The sequence below is a fragment of the Mauremys reevesii genome, linkage group 27 (genome assembly GCF_016161935.1).
Source record: "Mauremys reevesii isolate NIE-2019 linkage group 27, ASM1616193v1, whole genome shotgun sequence".
NCBI classification, from domain to species: domain Eukaryota; kingdom Metazoa; phylum Chordata; order Testudines; family Geoemydidae; genus Mauremys; species Mauremys reevesii.
In genome coordinates, this window is record NC_052649.1 from 4,142,357 (window position 1) to 4,163,414 (window position 21,058).

Sequence of the window (21,058 nt, forward strand, 5' to 3'; positions counted from 1 at the left end):
ATTTTTTAAATGAAAGACAAAAAAAATCCAACCACCACCACCACCTTGTCACAAATAAACACAGTCCATGCCCGTGACACAATCCCATTGTCTTTCTGTAACAGCGTTAAGGAGAATGATTGTGTCTCTTAACCGATCCCCACCACACACCCACATACATAAGTTGAAGTGGCAAAGAAACCAGACCATTTACTAGACGACAGACACATTTTTAAGATTTGAGTTTAATTGCATACAACAAACCATTTTCAATTCACCAACTTTATAGCAGTGTATTCGGATTAATGACAGTCAAATATCCCACTGCGCCTCTGTTTTTGTTTATTTTATTTTATTGTTTTAATTGCTCTGTGGTGGATCAGTGACGTTGACCAGAGAATTTAGTATAATCTTAGAAATAATCCTCCCAACCTGATAGTTTTATACGGGATAATTTGAAAAGTCTATCAGAACAAAAGTGTTAATTGTTTAGCAAAAAAAAACAAAAAAAAACAAAGAAAACCACAAATAAAAAGAAAAAAGAAAAACAAAAAAGACCATCCCTTCCAACGTATTCCTAACTTTTAGAGAAGAAAACATGACATTTTTCTAGTTAAAAACAAACAGAAAACAAAAAAAAATCCTACCTAAGTAGATCTATAAGAGAAGGTAAACTTGTGTTCTTAGTGTTAGAGTATTTATAATTTATTGTGAAATGAATTTTCCTAAATAATTAGATAGTTTCAGAGGTAAAGTGCCAAGGCTGTTGGTTGTACATTGCTTTCCCCTGATATTTCAGATGAGAAGTTTATACTTGAATATTCCCTTCTGATCTGTTAGAAATGAGTTTTACACTTATACCTTGTTTACATGACATTATAATACGTGCTGTTGCATTTTCACACGAAAAAGAACACTGTTACTGGTTGCGTGACATAAAAGAATTGTGATTGTCTTGTGATTGCATTTTTTTGTGTGTGGGGGGTGCATTTAATGTAACAAATATGTATCCTAATTGTTTACAAAAGAGGTCTCATTTCATGCTGGAAGGAACTGAATTCTCATCTGAAAGATCTCTTGGAAGTTTCTCTATACCAGTCCAACCAGGACTGTGAGTCCCTTATCTCTCTGTAAGATTTAACTTTTTTGGGGGGAGGGGGGACAGGATAAGGGTGGGAGAGGAGAGGGAGGGAGATAGGGAGGTGGGGGGAGTAACTTTAGTACAAGTTGACTATATGGTGGGTATTGTAAAATGTGTCTGTGATTGTGTTTCTGTGAACGTTGACGCTTGTTTTATGTTTCCAATGTGGCTTTTTGAGTATACGTTGAGATCTTAAATTGTTACTTTTCAAAGAACGATGACGAATATCAAAATAAACCTATCTTTTTTTTCCCGTGTGTACATTTGTGTACCAAGCTACCAGAAGTCTTTCTAGGAATAACACAGTGTATGGTGGCAAGTTTTAATAGCAAAAAAACAAACAAAAGAAAAAGAAAATAAATATATTTCTGGTGATGTGTGAGCAAAACAATACAAATCTAATTTCATAGACAAGAAAACTGCTTGTACTCTTAGGAGAAGATTTTTATACTACTTTTATCTGCTGATAAGCGATTGCCCTGTAGAGATTCCAGAGTGATATTTTCATTTTTGGAGAGTGCGCCTGCTTTTCAGATTATTCAAAGATCAGAGGCAATGGCGGTGCTTTTCTGTACACTGCAATTTACACAAGTTTAGTTTTCCCCCATTTAAAAAAAAATCTTTCAGGCGACTAGCAACCAGATCTGAAAATGTTTAAGCCCAATCTTCAGACGCTTTTTAAGCCTAGACTTTCTCACGTCAAACTTTCCGGCTGTAACTGCTAGGGAGCCACAGTGGGTTAAATCTACCCTAACTTCACATTGTATGGAAATTTTCCTTCTCAAAAGAAATTCCAAAAACCAGGATTTCCCCCCATTTTGAACTGAAAAAAAAAGGGGGAAAGGATCATTAGTCTAAATCTGGGTTTACTTTCAAAATCATCTGAAATGAAAAGCAACGATTGGGCCTGTTAAAGTTTGGGGTTTTATATTTTGTTTTCTCTCTCTCTTCATTTAATGAATGACAAATTAACCTAAAGTCCAGTTTTAACGGACTGAATATACTGCCTAAATCTGACCTATGGTTCCAAACTGATCCCAGACAGGCTTATCTAAACACTTGCTATTTAAAAACAAACAAACGATCAAATACTACCCATAACTTAATTCACTTGTTCAATCTACTGGACTCTAGGATATAACATCCCTTTTCACTTTCCTTAGCATTGTGGTAATGAGCGGATATTTTAAAGGCAACCATGAAATAAGTTTTTTAAATACGGTAAAAAATGTTACTTCATTTTAGTAGAGGATTTGTGTTTTTTTAAAAGAACAAATTGTTGGAAAACCTGTTTTCTGTTGCACAAGCCCAAATGTATTTTCCACGGATGTTTAATGCTCCAGAATAAAAATCGATTTTAGAACAACACCTATATCTCACTGTGTTATACTGCTTCATCTAAAATTTCAGAAATATTTCCAGTGTGTTTCCCTGAGTTCTACAGTGGCTCGTTAAGTGTATTATAAAGATCAATTTTTTTTGCCTGTGTAGGGGAAAAAAGTGTCCATGGAAGAAATGAAATGAATTCATTTCCAGGGTATTAAGTCTTTCCTGGCTTCCACTTTAACCTACTCCGTTTCTAAGTCAATTTTGTGAAGTGTTTCTGAGACCTCCCTTCTTGGGTTCGATGCACCGTTATTTTAAATCCAGATAGGCTACAATGGCCGTAAGGTGAGTGGGGAGTTAAAAAAAAATCTTTGCAAACGAAATAAAATATTCCCACCTTTGGTAGGAATGATCAGAATCTATAGCACAGGATTCCTTTCCCCTAGGACTTGATAAGTAACTCAGGATTGAGAAGTCGTTTTTGCACGTTATGTCTCATGCAGACACATAAGTGCCTGGAAAGTAAAACAAACAAACAAACAAAAAATTAGACCCTAAAGTTCAGATCAGCGGGAAACAACGAGAAATACAGCCAAGAGTCTCTTTCCCCTCGTTTTGTTAACATTGCTCTAAAAGGCAACATTTTACTTGTAAAAGCTGGTGGGGGGCTGGGGGGGGAGGGAAGAAATCCTCTTTCTATGGGGTAGTCCAAAGAAAACAAAAGAAGTTAAAAGATTTTGGGAGCTTACTGGAGAAAGAGAGGAAGGGAAGTAACTTGTCATAAAAAAAAATACGCGCAGTGCGCTGCAATAAAAGAATATGACCGCTATAAAACTTTACAGGGTATAAATTTCTGAAGGTTAAAGAACTAAACGGCTGTAAAGCAAACAGTGCAAGAAAACTTTCAGGAGCTCCTAAATTACTACAACGACATGGGGATGTGGGGAAACCCAACACGTAAATACTCTTCTTTCAGCCTCAACCACATACAAAGTTTTTGTTTAAGGGTTGTTTTTTTTAAGGGGTGGAGGTGGGGGGAAGGGAGTATGTTAATTTATTCTTCTTTATTCTTTTCTTGCAGATGCCGTGAAAATCCAGCACTCTGGATGCTTCCCTTTGTTCTTTCTTTCTTAGACATTCCAGGCTGCCAGAATCCCGAGCCATAAACTCACAACAACAACAACACACATACACGCACACGCATATACACAGAAGTTCTGGCGAGACGTCTGGGCTTGGGAAGCTCTTTATCTGTTTACAGCCCTAGCCTTCCCCCTCCAGAGGAGAATGCTCAATTGTTTAGTCTCGGAATTTGAAACAATAGAGGTTTTCAGAAGCAAAATCATTTCCCCTGCTTTATCGCTACTAAAACGACTGGATGGTAGGGATACTTTGCAGAAAACTCTGGGGCTTGCTTTTACTTTTTTATAACCATCTATCCGCCAAATTTTATCAACCGTTTCCTGATTTCCATGCTTCACCCCTCCCCCAACAAATAAGTTTTCTCTCCTCCCCCCACACCCTCCATCCCTCCACCTTTCGCCTAGTCTATTTTTATTGGATTCATCTGTTTGTGTGGCTAGGGGGATTTTGAATTCGGATGGTCGCTAGATGGCGCTGTTGCTCCATGTTAAAAATCACAGGCGGCCAGTTCCTCAGCATTAAGGCTATTTAATAACACCTTGATTTCATTAGAAACAACAATCTGGGTATTGCAGAAGAGTATGAATAATCCTGAGAGATAAAATATAGGGTTAATTATAGCTATTTTGCCGATTTTATAGGCTACATCTATTTTTTCCTTGCGTGTATAAATTATATGAGATTTAAAAGAAGGTAAATCTGAGAATCTGGATGCTAGCAGGATTTGGGATGAAACACGCATCTATTTTAAACGTTCATCTGAAAAACAGCTATTTTTGTCTTCTACGCCGTTAGTTCAGTTTGTTAGACGACAACATTTCAATTATGCTAACATCTAAGATTTACATTTTCAGAAATGAAAAAGAATGAATCAAAGATTTCGGGGCGGGGAGCGTGTTTTTTTCTTTAAAAAATGCTTGCACGGTGTACTTTCTCATTTGTTTATTTTAAATTGTTTACAGTCATGGACATTAAATTATTTATAAATAACATGTTTTATGGGCATTGAACCACTGTATTTTTGCCCAACGGTTCGATTACATTGTTGATTGCTTGCTCAACTGATGCCCATAGATATTTAAGAAAATATAAGAAAGGAGCCTAACCTCAGTATAAAGTTAATAAAAAATAGTAAATTTACCGTGCTGAAATACTTAGAAAGATTCCACTGCTCCAGCAACAGCAACGATACAAAGTTTTGTATCTGTAAATTCATTTTCATTCTGATCTTCCCCCTCTCCAAATTATAAAGCAATAATGGTTAAAATATAGTCTCACACATATAGCTAAGGAAGAAGCAAAACAAGGAAACACAATGATACAATTTTAATATAAGATTTCTTTGAAACTTTCGTATCAAAACATTTTCCGGATAAATACTTCTCTTCACAGATACAACAAATTTATGACTTTTCATATAGAATTTTCTGGAACGGAACATAACAAAAGTAAAAGGATACATTACCGAAAGCAATAATTTTCCATGCAGAATTTAATATGTTGTTTACAAATCCAAAAATTAAATAGCTCTAAATTGTATTTAAATACGCTAAAAACCCCAATACATATTTAAATAGAAATACCTGTAAAATTAATAGAAGTCCATTTTATACACTCAATAAAATGCAAAATAATGAAAAGTAATGTTTTCCGTAGTATGCTTTTTTTCTCTATTATTTCCTAATAAATCTTTCCTCTGCTGGGTATTTATAAATTATCTTCTCTCTCTCTTGTTTTTTCTTATAATAGAAACATTTTCCTTTCATCAGGAATCACCAGTACAGTATATGAATGATTTAAAGTCGGCCATTGATTTCTGATGCATTGATGAGTTATACCACATGATGACTATAAAATTCTACTGCACTTGATAAAAATGTTAACTTCCAAGAACAACTGAAGTGACCCCTTCTCTGTCTCTATCTATACCAACATCTGAGTTTATAATATGTTTTATTTTATATAAATATATACAGACACACAAGAACGTAAGTTCCTTTCTGAAAATACTTTTGTCTTTTTATTTGGGATTTTTGTTTGTTGCTGAAAATAATCATCTTAATTTTTCTAACAAAACACACACACACACACACAAAACCCTGAGATGTTTTGCTGTTTACTCAGGTGATCTATCTATCTATCTATCTATCTATCTACTTTCAACGATGAAAACAAACTGTACTCAATCGACAGTAAAATTGTCTAGAAAAATAAAATCTTTACTTGTCTTTTAGGGGAGAAAAAATCGTATTTATGCTTCTGCAAACACTCCAACAACAATCATTACTTGAAAAGGATTTTGCAATAGGATGAAATTATCCCTATGCAAAATAGAGGAAAAGAAATACTAAGGATGGTTTACAACTTTTATTCTCTGATACTAACTTTCTTTCTTTCTTTCTTTCTTTCTTTCGTAAAATGTTTCTGCTGTCAGTTTTTAATGTAGGTTCTTACGCAAAACAATAGAAAGATTGACTATCTAGCTGGAACATTTTAACTTTTTCTTATTAGCGTTTTGGAAGCAGATGATTGAAAATTGTCCCCCAGTTTGAGGATGGGCACGAAATAATGTTTCATTCACCTTTTGTGTGTAAATATAAGGTAGTTGGATGGAACGGAAAGAAATTTACATGTAGGCAGGGCGGAAAGAAAGATACAGAAGTGTCTCTGTACGTCTTATTGAAGGTTGAAAGACTGAAAAATATAGCTGGAAGTATATGGGGGATGTCAGGAGAGAGGGTGTTAGGGACACTGGGAAGCGTTTAAGTTGGGAGGGTTTTGTGCAGTTATTATCTGAAATATGTTTCCGCAATATTTGCTGACTGCGATAAATGAATTTCAAAATCTACCCCCTGTGTGTTTATATTGTGGAAAACTGCAGTGTTGGCATGTTAGGGGTAACTTTGCTCGGTTGTTACCAAATGTCAATAAAATAGAAAGTCTTTCTATCTCATCCCCCCCATCCCACCCCCTCTTCTTCCCAGCTTCCGTAAGCACCATGTAAAAAAAATAAAAGTTTAAGTTGGTGGGGGGTGGAGATGGGGGACCAGGCATCAGTTAATGTCCATAAAGGTTCTGTTTTGGATGTGATAAGCGAAACAATTCTTTAGTTTGCCATCATGCCCAGCCACATCTTCAACAAATCCTCTACGGTGGGAGGGAGGGAGGGGGAGATGGGATGGGGCGGGGGGAACCACAAAAAGTCAATGTTATATATGAAAAACTATAATCATTTTAATTCAATATTGACACCCCAACATCTTGCAATAATGCGAAAGGTTCCAATCGAAACCTCTGTTTTATAGCAGTAGAGGAAGGAACTCGTAAAATCCTAACAGCTTTTATGTAGTGCGGTATAAACAACAACAACATCCCTGGCTTTATTGCGTTTTATAGTTTGTTAAACAGTTTACAGCCTTTTTTGGGGCTATTACAAATGCAATTCCCTTCATGTGATAGTTAAACCTTTATCAATAATAAGGAAATTGATCATTAAAATGTTAAATATGACTACCTCGTTTGTTTTAAAATATGTTTAGGATAAGAAGCTGTATGATTTGATAACTTGTATTAAAATACCAATTACATTTATAGGACCTTTTAAAACTGGTAGCAATTAAATCGTGTTCTTTTACAGTTTTCCAAAGCGACCCTGACATTTAAAAAGGCTAAAACTGCCTCGTTAAAATTTTGAAATTAACGACTGAGCGCGCCTCTCTTTGATTTTCCAACACTCCCCAAAAATCAATCTTTTGGGTGGTCTAGGTATTTGATTTGTTGTGAGGCGAGAGATATCTCATTAATGTAGGTAGTTAAACATATTTAATCCGTATATTCACCCCACCTCTCTCTCTCTCTCTCTCTCTCTCTCTCTCTCTCTCTCCCTCCCTCTCTCCCTCTCTGGCTTTTCCTTCTTTATTCTCTCACACTCTTCTTTTCACAATCATGCAGTGCAGAGTCCGTGTGGAGTAAGGAGAAGCCAATGGGATGAGGTTTTGGTAATAGATGCAAATGATCATGAAAAGACACTGCAAAATATGAAACAACTCATTTGCGCCGAAGTAAATCACTGAAAACTGTTTATGAACTGGCATCTCTTCTTGGAAATGTAAAGCGAGAACTCTATAAGTGGCGATTTTTTTAGGGGGGGGGGGAAGCAAGAATTCAATATCATGCAGGCTTAGAGTTTTGATTATATCCTCCTTTTATATTCCTGGAAATCACAAACTGTTGTTGCTTAGCATCTTAGCTCTTTCTGCGCTAATAGATTCCCGTGGTTTAAAAAAAAATTAAAATGAGCTCTTATTTTGTCAACTCACTGTTCTCCAAATACAAAACCGGGGACTCTCTGCGCCCCAACTACTATGACTGTGGCTTTGCTCAGGATCTTGGAGGTAGACCCACAGTTGTGTATGGACCCAGCACTGGTGGTACCTTCCAGCATCCGACCCAAATTCAGGAGTTTTACCACGGAGCATCCTCTCTCTCCAGCTCCCCTTACCAACAGAATCCCTGCGCTGTAGCGTGCCATGGGGATCCAAGCAACTTCTATGGATACGACCCATTGCAAAGACAAAGCCTGTTCGGTGCCCAGGAATCGGACCTGGTGCAGTACACGGATTGCAAGCTGGCTTCCAGCGGCCTGGGGGAAGAGGCGGAGAATTCAGAGCAGAGTCCTTCTCCTACACAGCTTTTCCCTTGGATGCGACCGCAAGGTGAGGCGAAATAGAAAGGGCAGAGAGGAGGCATTTCCTGAACCCATAAAGTATCCCCTTTCCACAGTTACTTTTTACTGCTTTATGGGGGTAAACTTTTGCACTTGTAAATTGCTTTATAGTTTAATTACCCTGAAGGAGACCTTTTCTTCTCCTTGTGGAGAGCTGGGCTTTCAATGTGGGGCGCTCCCCCTAAAGTTTATTGCACTTTTATAGCCTGAAAGCGCCTTCATTTGAGGGTGGGTTTTTTTGTGTGTTTTGCTTTGTTTTTGGTCTTCGCCCGGGCTCCAGCTCTACGCTGCGCTTTGACTACAAAGGAGTGGGGAGAGATGATGATGATGATTTTTGCAAGTGAACCCATTTTTGCTAGCCCCGCTCCGGGAGGGTGGGTTGTGTGATTTTTCCACCCCCACGCGCTTTCCTTCAGAGTCACCCCCCCCCTTTGTAATATTACAGAAGAGTCGGGTCTGTCTCTGTGTTTGTTTCCTGCTTTTGCTTCTGTCTCCTCTCTCCTCCCCCCCCCACCCCTTTCTATTCCGGAGCCTGGTTTATGTATCTTTCAACCTCCTTCTCTTCTCCCCCATCCTTTGCCACCCCCCAGCAGCCGCTGGACGCAGAAGGGGGCGGCAGACCTACAGCCGTTACCAAACCCTGGAGCTGGAGAAGGAATTTCTCTTTAATCCCTACCTGACCCGCAAGCGGAGGATCGAGGTGTCGCACGCCCTGGGACTGACAGAAAGGCAGGTCAAAATCTGGTTCCAGAACAGGAGGATGAAATGGAAAAAGGAAAACAACAAAGACAAGTTTCCCAGCAGCAAATGCGAGCAGGAAGAACTGGAAAAACAGAAAATGGAAAGAGCCCAGGAGGTGGACGAGGAAGGGGACGGACAGAAAGGGGACAAGAAATAAGATTTTTAAGAACTGAGAGGCAAGCACTGAGGGTCTGATGGGATCCTGACTCTTACATTAATGGCAGTTAATGTAAGGGGTGGGGGGGAGGGGAGCAATGCATAGAAAAGAGAAGAAAAAAAACCCTTTTATTGCCGTAAAACAATATAGCTCTAAGCACCCACTTTTCCTGATTGTCCTTTGGTACAATGAACAGTATGCAAAAGAGATCCGGAGGTCTTTCTAGCCTTTCGCCAGTTATTAACTAGTGGTAGTGTATCGCAATAGCTTATGTAAAACATGACTGTGAATTTTCTCTCTCTCTCTCTCTTCTTTATTGGGGGGGTTGGTTAACTCTGCTTTCAATGCTATAGGAGTTTATGTGGAATTATATTGTGCACTTTTGAATCCTCCTCCTTTTTGTTGTGGTTCACTGTATGTACCGGAGGTAGCTATTGAAACAGACATCCCGACAACATGAAACTGCCTATTTATGCTGTAGTTATCTCTCCCTACTCTCTTGCTCTCTCCCGCTCTTTTATGTTGATTATTTTGTCACGTTCCTTGCTTCTGTTCTTGGGTTTCGGTTTGGGGTTTGTTTGATTGGTTTTTTTGTTTGTTTGTTTACAGTTTTGTGTCTCTTCCAAAAGCCTTTTTTCCTCTCTCTTTCTCTCTCTCCTTTAGTTAGCATGCGCACAGTGGAGCAAGTTGTAAAGTGATCCTTAGGTTTACTGTGAAAAAGAATGTATACTGTATACGTGAATTACTTTATGGGGGGAACTAATGATATATTTTGTTGTTCTTTCATCACTTTGTTCTATTGTCTAAACCTGGAAGCGGCGGAAGAAAGTTACAATAAAGTTTACAAGCGAGAATCCCGTGACATCATTCATTTACCCTGCTTCATTTCCTCCAGGACTACTTTGATAGAAAGGAAATAAAAGTCAATTGTGTCAGAACTGCAGCCATTGCAGTCAGAGGAGTGCTTAGCCTTTAGCAAGGCTGGAGAGTTTAGGTTGCTGTTAAGGCTGGAGGAGGCAGTGGCTGAAGTATGCTAGCAGGGCTTTTCTTCTTTCGGGGTGCGGGGCAATGGATTGTTTTGTTGTTGTTTTTTAACAGTTCATATATGTTGACAGATTAGGTGGCTGTGTGGAAATCCTTCCTCAAGGTAATTTTTTCTTTCATTGCTTACTCCCGGGTTCCCCGAGATGAATCCCAATCACTCAGAAATGAATCACTCCCCCCCCCCAGTCTGTTTGCAGAATTGTCAGTTGTGCAATTGAGTGGCTGACACGCGAACCCTTCCTGCTTTGCCTGATATCTTCCACCATGGAACTACTGAAGTGTATGCGCGTGAGGTTTGTTTTCCCTTTCAACATAACCTTGGGAAGGCGGAACAGCGAAAATCTGAGATGCAGATGAATCATCCGCTTCTCATTTGCCAGTGAGGCTTTGATTTAAAAAATGAGAAGGGGGGAGAGAGAGACAGGTTACTTTTTGGAAGCTCTCCCTGCTTCCCCAGCAGAAAGCTAAGCAGCCAGCTGGTAACGCTTTCCTTATAGCTGTAATTGGCTGCCCTAGAATCGCTGACAAGCTAAACAAGGGATCTGTATAGTCTTTATTTTTCGCACCAAGGAAAGCAAATGCCAGCTCAATGCGCAGCTCAGCGCCTGTGGCACGAGAATGAATTGAATATACAGCTGAATAGCATTTTTTTTTTTACAAAAACCCTGAAGTATGAGGTATCAATGAGGCATTTGTCTTTTCAGGGCTACAGATAAGGGGTAGGGGGAAGGGTGGACAGTCTCCCGAAAAAAACTATGGCAAAGACAGTGGAGATCTTATGGGGCGAAAGAAGGAATTTTACACAGAATCTATAAAGGAATAAATAGAACCCAGTTCATTTATTTCTCCCAGCAAAGAGAGACCGAGATAGAGAGAGATGCTGGTTTATAACCAACGTGTTTCCCCCCTTCCCCCCCCCCACCCCTCCTCTTTCTTCGTCTCAGTTGAAAACTGATTACAGGTTGCTTATCGACTCCGGCACAATTCCACCCCATTCTCGCATAGATCTTGGAGGGTTTATATCACATACATTATTTATCATATTTTATAAATCCAACAGCACTCCAAATTTTTTTTCCACATTACCAGGAGCCAGTGGGAAGCTGGCTGCTGATTGGAGCGGGCAAAATCACGTGCCCCGGAGTCACGTGGTCAGGGAGGAAAAAGGGGGTCCTTTTTGGTGTAAATCTGGACTCTAATTCCGTAATATATCACGGTACCTCGTAAAACCGACACTAAAACGTCCCGGCCTACAAATCACCCGGCCAAATTATGAGTTCATTGTATTATGCGAATGCTTTATTTTCTAAATATCAAGCCGCAAGTTCGGTTTTCCCATCCGGCGTCTTTCCTGAGCAAACTTCTTGCGCGTTTGCCTCCAATACCCAACGAACGGGGTATGGATCTGGATCCAGCGCCTCTTTCGCTGCTTCCATGCCCGGGCTGTACGCCAATGGGAGTAGCATGCACCCCCAAACCTCTAGCATGTATTCCACCAGCTACGGCCTGGAAGCCAGTTCTTTCAACATGCACTGTTCTCCGTTTGAGCAAAACCTCTCGATGATGTGCCCGGGAGATGCCTCCAAGCAGACGTGCAGCAAAACGGATCAGAGGGACTCAGACTTGCAAAGCGAAAGCAACTTCCGGATCTATCCCTGGATGAGGAGTACAGGTAAGTCAGAAGCCTCCTTAAAGAAAGACGCCTTAGGGGGAAAAAATGTAAATTATTTTATGGCGTGCGGGAAGGGGTGGGGGGAAGGGGAGGGGGGAATTGTCCCCAACTCCTTTTATGACGTTTCGCCGAAAATGAAGCACTCTTTCGCCCTGCCTTCGAGAGAGAGAGGGAGAGAGAGACCCCCCCCCCAAAGCCATCCTTTTAGCTTTAAATATTTATTAGAGCTGCTGGTGCTGCGTGTATGCGATGCAAGAGGCAGTTTGTCTTCGTGAGGAAAGGCAGGGCTGCAAAATCATGGCCATTAGCTTCTTGTCCCCATACTTAACTCTATTTATAAAAAACCAGTGTTTTTGTTTGCCTGTTCCTAAAGAAACTCTGTAGAGGCGGCTCGCAGGGTTTTTTTGATGTATTTATTTATTTGCTTGCTTGTTTAAAATGGCTAGAGCTCTAATTGCCAGATCCTTAGCATAACGTCCCAGACAGCGCAATTAAGCCCTGAATGTGACCATTAGTCTAATAGAAACGGCAACACATCCTTCCACTTCGCAATTAAATCCCTGCTTTCAAAATTGTGAAATTTCTGACGGGGAATAAACAATAAACAAATAAATAAATGCAGGTCTCGTGTTAATCACGCAGCGGCTAGAACCCCTGGTTAATGAGGGTCGGCGTGTTTATGCTTTTGCATTGCCTGTTGGAGAAGCTCTGGGTAAGGTGCTGATCCGCGGTCATGGAACTGCATTGGGGTTATTAGACAAAGTGCCTGGACCAGCTTCCAAAAGTTGTTAGACCCACATGATGCTGTCAGAGCGCTGAACAAACACGGGCCGTGGAACTGTGGGTTCTGTTTCCTCACCACAAGATAAGGGGAGAGGGACAGGGTCTCATTGAGCGAAGATGCCTACTTAACATATGCATTTCAAATACAAATCTGCCTAATGCACCCATCCCGGCTGGCATACGTATATTTCATTCACAAACACGCTTCCTATCAGCATATTAGTGTCAATTAACATTTAATAAACACGCTTATTCATTACAAGAGATAGTGTTCTGACATACCCTTGGTTTCCCAATAAACTGAAATCATTTCAAGAATTAAGAAATGCACGGGTTATAAGGCGTGAAAACGCTGGCCTGTGTCTTTTTTGTTGTTGGACGAAATCACTTCTAATTCTTATCTGGTCTTTCTCAGATCACTACCTAGCAAATTGAAATATTAATATCTCATTTTTACTCTAAATGGAGGTGGTTTTTTAAAAAAAAAGGATTGCTGCCCCATTGAAAGTAGTGTGGAACATGTGAGCTCATTTCGCTGCTACTCATAAGCTCTGGTTTTCCTATGATTTGCCAGATTGCAACTTGATAGCCTCCTAAGTAATGAGTTAACTTTAAGCCAGATAGTCTGAACGTGTCTTGGTAGGAAACTTTAGGGGAGAACAAACTCCTGTCCAATGTATGTGCCAATTGAAGGAAACCCAGTGCAGGCGCTTGGTTCAAGCAGGAGTTTACCCTACCCTTATTTGTGGTCAGTATTTTCCATTACCTGCTCCATAATTCATTCACTTTTACAGTTGATGTATCAAAGACCAAATATTTCTGGTTGTGAACACTTCATCTCTGCCTTTCGATGTAAGGATTCCCCCCACTCTTTCTTTCTATGTGCCACTGGATAACAAGACGTCTAGGGAGGATTTTGGAGTAGTGCGAATATGCTGGATTCCTGCGAATACAAGCCCTCCAAGATGCATATTTTGTGGTTTGCAGTGCCTAAAACTAAAACACTACCTGCTCCTAGAGATCCCCCGCCCCAGCTTTGCCCACTGTGTAATTGGGTTTGTGGAATTTCATCAGCGATGAAAAGATAGTATAGCCATTCCCATTCAACAACAGTTTATGGCTCTTCCCTCAACGGATTTTACAACCCACATTCCACAGAACTGCACATTTTACTTCCTTGCCTCTTTTACAGCCAGCCTGGCCATTTTCCTTTTCCTTTCTTTAATAACCGTCTTTTCTTCCTTACCCCCCCCCCCAAAAAAAAAAATCCACTGGAATGTTTTCGATACATGTTGAGGGCTTGTACTGGCCATCCTGGGTATCAGCTGAATAGAAAAAAATAGAAGCCACAAACATCATGTTGCTGCATAATCATTTCCAATTGAATTCCAACAAATGGCACGAAAAATGTGCTCTGGTTTCATTCCAGTCCCCTTTCACAGACAACTAAATAGTTGCGGGTAATGCCGGATGACTGCCGAGTCTTTGTTTCAGCCTGTTCCCATGTAGATAAAAATATTCCTCTTCAAAAACTTCTGGTTATGCAGCCCCATCTTTCTGACAGATTTAAAAAAAAATACCCCACTTTCATCTGAGGAAGTAACATTATCCATGTCAACCACTGACTGCGCGTTTCCAGTAGACCAGAGCAATGTAATACAGAAAGTATTCCGTTAAATAATTAAGACCATTGCGCAGTTTACAAACAGGGCTTAATGATGACAGCTTTAACAGAGGACAAATAATTGAAATGGTATATTTAGCAGATGCTTCTATCTAGTTAGGGAATGTATTTATTAATTTATTTATTCCCTTGTTAATGGGAAATGTCTTAGGTTAAAAAAAAATAAAAAACATGCTTTCATATGAAAGTGGCAGCTGAAGTTCTCTCTCGCACAAACGCAATCTGAAAATTGGGAACACCTTCCACCACCACCCCATACCCAGCTACAAAAATAATTCAATATGTGATGGGTGTGTGGGTGTTCTGTTAGAATGATATATTCTTCCAAAATAAAAGGATCAGATTCTAAGCCGATGTAAAATTGTCAATGCTCTATTGAGGAAACAACTGGGGAATCTGCCGTTGGTGGATTAAATAGCTATAACATCTAGAATAGGTTTGAACAAAAAAAACCTAAAAAAAAGCAACCCAACAACCACCCAGAGTTCATTTGATTCCAATTTATTGTTTCACAGGGACTGACAGAAAAAGAGGACGTCAGACCTACACCAGGTACCAAACCCTGGAACTGGAGAAAGAATTCCACTATAACCGTTATTTGACCAGAAGAAGACGCATCGAAATTGCTCATGCTTTGTGCCTGACAGAGAGGCAGATCAAAATCTGGTTCCAGAACAGACGCATGAAGTGGAAAAAGGAAAACAAAACGGCATGCACCGGTTCAAATAGCCAGGAGAAACCAGACGCTGAAGATGATGAAGAAGAATGAAATGGATGGGGTTTGGGTGAAGGGGACTTTAGTCCAGAAAGCGAATCCAGGAAACGTGAAACCTAAACATACAGGACTATATATATATATATTAAAAAAATGAAATCAAAATAAAAAACAAGCCTGAGAATGATGCATTCTGTTTCCTGATACTGAAAAAAATACTACCTATATTACAGTCTTTGGGTTTTTTTTGTACAATAGAATGGATAATAATATCTACCTATTAAATGTGGCTTTAGAGTCAGATAGATACATTTTTCTATGTGGGTCTTCATATAGTACAAGTATTTGTAAATCTCCCTGTTTGTATTTCCTTGTGTACTTTTTTGGTATGAAGTAATGTGGTCGTGTTAGCACCTTTCATTAGAAAAATGTGATCTGAAAGTATGAGGGGAAATTATACATAACGTATATAATACTCTGTACATAATATGAATGATCATTACCGCTTGTTCTGTTGTAACCTCTGTGGTTCTTTTCTGGTTGCGATGCTGTTTTGTCTGTGTATATTTTTACCTGGACCACTTCCTTGTTCAAGTCATTAGGAAAAAAAATGAATTAATATTGTGCTGAGTAAAGCGGTGTATATCAAGGTAGAAGATTATTTAATAGCGGCGCGTTTCTTTTTCCTGGTTTGTGATTATTATTCTTCAAAATAATAATAATAAAAACACCCACCAATAGTCTAAAACGGTGTTCAGTTCATTGCACTTTTCTTATGTGTTTGCATTATTATAATTCAGTTGTTTATTTCAGGATATAAAGAAAATATCCCTTTTAATTTCCCCTGATACGTCATCTTATTCGTGCCCGATACTTTTCAGCATAACAGTCGTATTTAACGTTTTAATGACCTTTCTACAGATGTTAATACTTTAAAACATTTAGCGAAATAAAACTCATAGTCGGGTATAAAAAACAATTGCCAAGAATATGGATTTGCAGATTTCACTCTTTTCCCTTCCTCCAAATATCTGCACAGATTAGTCTGCTGGGAAAAAGACGGGAAAAGTAAAGGCAGAGAAGCAAGAAACAATAAAAAAACTATCTATATATTATATATAGATTCGTGTGACTAATCTGACCCTTTCCCAAGGACACAAGATATTTTGCGATGGTTTGGGGTTTGTTGTCCCCTCCCCCCCTTTCGATTGCTTTATTGTGGACTGTAACTATTTCATTAGCATCAAATAATGTTTAACATCAAAGCACACATAAAATAAATTAAACCAATTAAACTCAGGAAAATCAACAATGCAAAACAATGGTAACTAATTTTAAGCACTTGCGAGCATCGCTCTCTCTCTGTCTCTCTCTTTAACGTTTCCAATGTGCGCAATAAACGACCATATTCTTCAAGTGGGAGATGTACGCAGTTCTAGAAATATGTGCGTAACAGGAATACGAATAAAGCAGACCGCGTGGAATTAGGTGTAGCTGTTAAATGGCTTCTTTCTTTCTTTCTTTCTTTCTTTCTTTCTTTCTCATCTCATCACGGAAGCTGAAACATTTAATAAAAGATCTGTCTTGCATTTTAACCTCAGTACACACTTATAGAGACAGGAGCGTGGGATGCCGAAATAAGAATATAAAAGCTTTTAGATAAAAGAATCTAGCACATTACTAAAAAAAAAATCATGATGGTAGGCCACTTATTATATGTATCATATATTATGGCGTTTGCACAGAAATCCCACTTGATCAGAGAATGAAAGAAGGTGAAAACTAAAATTTTCCTTATCAAATTCCCCCATTGTCATTTGTTTTCTTACGCACTCTTTCCAGAGCGAAAACTGAGTTCCAGAAAATTCCTATTGCTCGTGAAACGTGTTTTGCTGCATTGGGCCAGATCTATTGTCCCTGTGACATGTACCTCCGCAGCGCCTGGCATCTCTGAATTAAGGATTTAAAAAAAAATCTTTATTCTGCTCAATCTATTGAAGCACAACTTATCAGCGTAATATCAAACCTTACAGCCCGCTGGTGATTTTCACACACAAAAATTACCTAGTGTCAGGGTTTCCAATTAATGTTCTGAGTGTGTGGTGTGTTTGATCCTAAATACGTAGTGAAACATAAATACATATGTTTAGATTATGTTATAGCTACAGCCAGCATTTCAATATATTTATCGTGATATTTATCTTGATCTATTTCTAAATTCTCCGACGCCTGCAATGGCTAATCTTCTGCTTTAGCAGAAGGATTCATAATTACACAGCTAAATCGTGTTAAAATAAAACCCGCTGCTGTAACATCGCTTATCCTTTAAAAATCTTTTTTTAGCCTTATGTGTAAGGTGTGATTCAGACACCTCCATTAAATCCCCCACCAGGAAAAAAAAAGATCTTTGCATATTCTTTTATTTTTGTTTAAAAAATAAAAGATGGCGGCTAAGAAAAAGACTGCTGTTAAAGCAGTCATGAAGAAATGCAATAAATTCCTTGTTGTTTTATGAAAATTTACAACTTTGTGATAGAACTTTATGAGTGGCTGGGTTCTGGGATTGGCCAGAGCCGGTCATGTGGACTGCTAACCGTGAACATGAACTTTTTATGATTTCCCATGTGGTTATATTGCACCATTCTTTTGGCCGCTGTACCTTGGGTCGGATCAGTGTCCTCTATAGGGCTCTTGCTTCTTTACATTTTTTTACTTTCGTGTATAAACTCGATAGGGCTAAACGGGGGAGGAGGTGGTGGAGGGGGGTAAACACATACACACACACTCTCACCCCCCCAAAAGAGAGCGAGAGAGAGAGAGTTCAAAGATTTTTTGTTTTTAATTCCTGTGTTAATTTGCCTGCTGATTTTGGAATCTCAGTAGTAATGGAGGGGAAGTGGAGATTCTGTGCCGAGTGGAGGCTGATATTTTTCCAAGAGGGAAGTTACTCCATTTTCTATGCAAATGACAGCAATGCAAGAAGCTATCACAAGTCAGAGAGACAATCGACGGCTATCAGGTTGGGACAATATTTGTCAGCTAAAAGATAAACAAACGCTATTTGCTTTTTTAAAAAAACTTATACCACAGAAATGGACGTCAAAAGGTAAGGGAATAATATATGTTTCTCTTCATTTGATTTTTTCCCTTTTTGCTTTGAGAAAATGCAATTATAAAACTCCCTCTCTCCCTCCCCCTCCCCCAAAAAGAAAGAAAGAAAGAAAGATTAACAGAGACAGTAAGACAGTAATATCACCTGGATATAGTAGATATCTGACTTGGAAACAAGGCTGCTATGGACTTTGGTCACGGTGTCTTTTAGATACTGCCTTAAAAAATATAATAACCAGCCAAACCCTATGTGAGTTGTTGCCGCGGATATATTTTATTTTTTACCCCTCCCGAGCAGAATTATCTTGCCAGTTTGCCTGTCTTCAGGCGAGCCCAGTAATTTGGCGAAGTTTGCATTGAAGCCAGTTGGGTTTTGTTTTGCTCTCCGGGGTCATTATTACGTGGGTGGTTTCTTCAAGGAGGGCAGTCCACCGCAGTCCTGGAGAACAAGGTTCTGGAAACTAGAAAACATAATAAGAATAATAGCAACTACCGGGCGGCAACGTTATGATCACATTTATTTTTGTAAAGTGAAACTCCCAAATGAAAGAGGACGCTGAGAGGGAATGAAGGTGGGTGGGATTCATTGCGTTCTGCAATGCTCCTGTCAATGTAACGTGTCTGTGGAGCTGTAGGTCCCTACATATCGTTTATTGTTTATTTATGTCTTCCTTTCCCTCCACTTGCTACCGTGTGGTGTGAAAATATCCTTTTATTTGAATATCTTCTCCTCTAAAGGAAATGGTTGCTTTGGTATTAAGAAAAGACTTCTTCGGAGATGCAGGGCATTTTGAATGTTCCTTTTCATTATTGCAGGACTAAAAAAAAAGACACGTTGTTACGGTTTTCTGATGCTTTTCAAATAACACGGTATACGAGGTTTGTGCATGGAAAGGGATATTGATTAAGGAAGGCACCCATGAGTTAACCATTAAAAATAGATGACAGGGCGACTTATATCACCCGGCGTGACTATTCCTGAATATTAGGCGGGCAAGAGTCAATTATAGCAATGGTGGAAATAGCAAACAAAAATTAATTTTCAAAAGATATTTTGAAGGAGCTGTTACGTGTTCCTACATAACAGGAAAAAATAAAAGCCAGCTGAAGTGCTTTTTCTTTTAGGTCCATAAATGTTATAGAATCCGTGGTGACTGCTGTTCTTAAGAAAAGGCAAATGATTATTTTATTTCATTTAAATAACATAATTCCAGAATCAATTTCTGCTGAAATTTTTAAAATGCTGTGTGAGAAACCACTTGTAGAACCCCAGACTTAAATGTCACTCCAAGTAAGTCTTTTTAATCACTTTATCCTGGGCACCCTTTAATGTCTGATTGTCTATGAAATCTAAATGTTTTCGCTAGAACATAGATAAGTTGCTAATTAAGGAATTCCTGTAGTTTAAACATCACCTAGTTGTTTATTTTTTAAAACGGAAGGTCTATTTCTCTTTATGTCTTTTCTGTTATAAATTGCTTTCCAGCCCATTTTATGCTGTCTGCTGCCATCTACCGTCCAATGCAAGAAAACTTCGGTTTGCTTAAATATTTCTCGGTGATTAATCTCCCTTGAAACTGGTTAACAAATTCCATTTTCGACATTTTTTTTCGAGTAGTGGATTATAAATGCATTGCATGTTTGTATATCTCCTGGAAATGGAACAAATGTGACCTCCGATTTGGTACAGGAACCTCAGACCAGATCCATTTTTATTCTGAGGCCTGCTGCGTTGCCGAGGATTTCAAGTTGTATATGTTCATTATCTATAAGTTATCAATTATGTAGTGCAAAACCAAAAGAGGAAATTAAGCTGATTATTTCTTGACAGCAAACACAGCTAGTGAGCTTGTGAAAGGAGAGCCGTAATTAGATGAGGAGACAAGAAGGCAGGAGATTTGAGCTAATTATAAAGTCAATGAACTATTTCTTTGTTTGTTTATTGTTTCGAATGATCATTTTGGAGTGGTCTGTAAAAGGTAGGTCTAGTGGTGTGCACAAAGCTGAGGTGATGGTTGGGGCGGGGAGCAGAGGGTGACAGCGTAAGAGGAATCCCTTTTAAGATACAGTAGGCTTTGAAAGGACAATGCACGCCTGTTATTTTAAAAGCTCTCTCTCTCCCTCGTTTTCTCCTACTACCACACAGTTTCCTGGCAACTGCTTATGTCTAGACTAGTGACATTCCCCTATATGAAAGTGAGATGCCCAGAGACTATGTTAAAATAAATAAAAAGTTTCTCCTTTTGACTAATAACAGCCATGATTAACTTGTTCCATTCTGTAACTGCTCACACTCAGTAGCATTCTCCAGGCAACCTACATGCTTCATGCTTTGATTTCTCTTCCACTCGTTCCTGTTCCCCTATTTTTAGTTTTCCTAGCAAGATTTCTTTCCCCTAAACCCTCTCAGGGTTTCCTTTAGCGGAAATAAGGTAATATGGATACATTTTTACAATCCCAAGGTCCTTCCCGCAACCCCCCTCTCACTTTTTTTTGTTAATTATTAGCTGCACTCTTTAATGGAACAATGGTAGATTATTATTGCTTCTTTTCAAAGATCCCATTAACGAGGTTATTATGCACTGCACGGGAAGTCAGGTAAATTAAACTTAAATTGCTGGAAATTAAGTTTCAAATGGTTATGTGCGGATGGAGCGAGAATTATTTTTTAAACACCTTCAGGGGTCATTGTTTTAAATATGCCAACAATGTAGAGAAAATAATCCTTGTGCCGTTTTTCTAATAGGAATTTGAGCGAGGATGTATATTACAAGAGCAATCGTCTCTGCTGTTAATAGCGTTATATGTCTAAATACAGTAACAAGGCTTTTCAAAT

At 39.0% G+C, this 21,058-nt stretch overlaps 2 protein-coding genes across 4 annotated transcripts; both read left to right on the forward strand.

Moving 5' to 3' along the window:
* Positions 1-7,883: 7,883 nt before the first annotated feature.
* On the forward strand, positions 7,884-9,213 carry HOXB8 (homeobox B8). Of its 2 annotated transcripts, none has more exons than XM_039516779.1 (2): positions 7,884-8,304; positions 8,906-9,213. In XM_039516779.1, exons 1-2 carry the CDS (start codon positions 7,884-7,886, stop codon positions 9,211-9,213), a joined length of 729 nt encoding a protein of 242 aa, XP_039372713.1. The 2 variants fall into 2 exon arrangements, with proteins under 2 accessions (XP_039372713.1, XP_039372715.1); XM_039516781.1 differs by having other exon boundaries at positions 8,909-9,213.
* A 967-nt stretch (positions 9,214-10,180) lies between these two features.
* Positions 10,181-15,841, forward strand: HOXB7 (homeobox B7). 2 transcript variants are annotated; one of them, XM_039517025.1, is made up of 3 exons: positions 10,181-10,360; positions 11,347-11,929; positions 14,912-15,841. In XM_039517025.1, exons 2-3 carry the CDS (start codon positions 11,530-11,532, stop codon positions 15,163-15,165), a joined length of 654 nt encoding a protein of 217 aa, XP_039372959.1. In that variant the 5' UTR covers positions 10,181-10,360; positions 11,347-11,529; the 3' UTR covers positions 15,166-15,841. The 2 variants fall into 2 exon arrangements, with proteins under 2 accessions (XP_039372959.1, XP_039372960.1); XM_039517026.1 differs by lacking the exon at positions 10,181-10,360 and adding an exon at positions 10,852-10,934 and having other exon boundaries at positions 11,757-11,929.
* Positions 15,842-21,058: the final 5,217 nt, after the last annotated feature.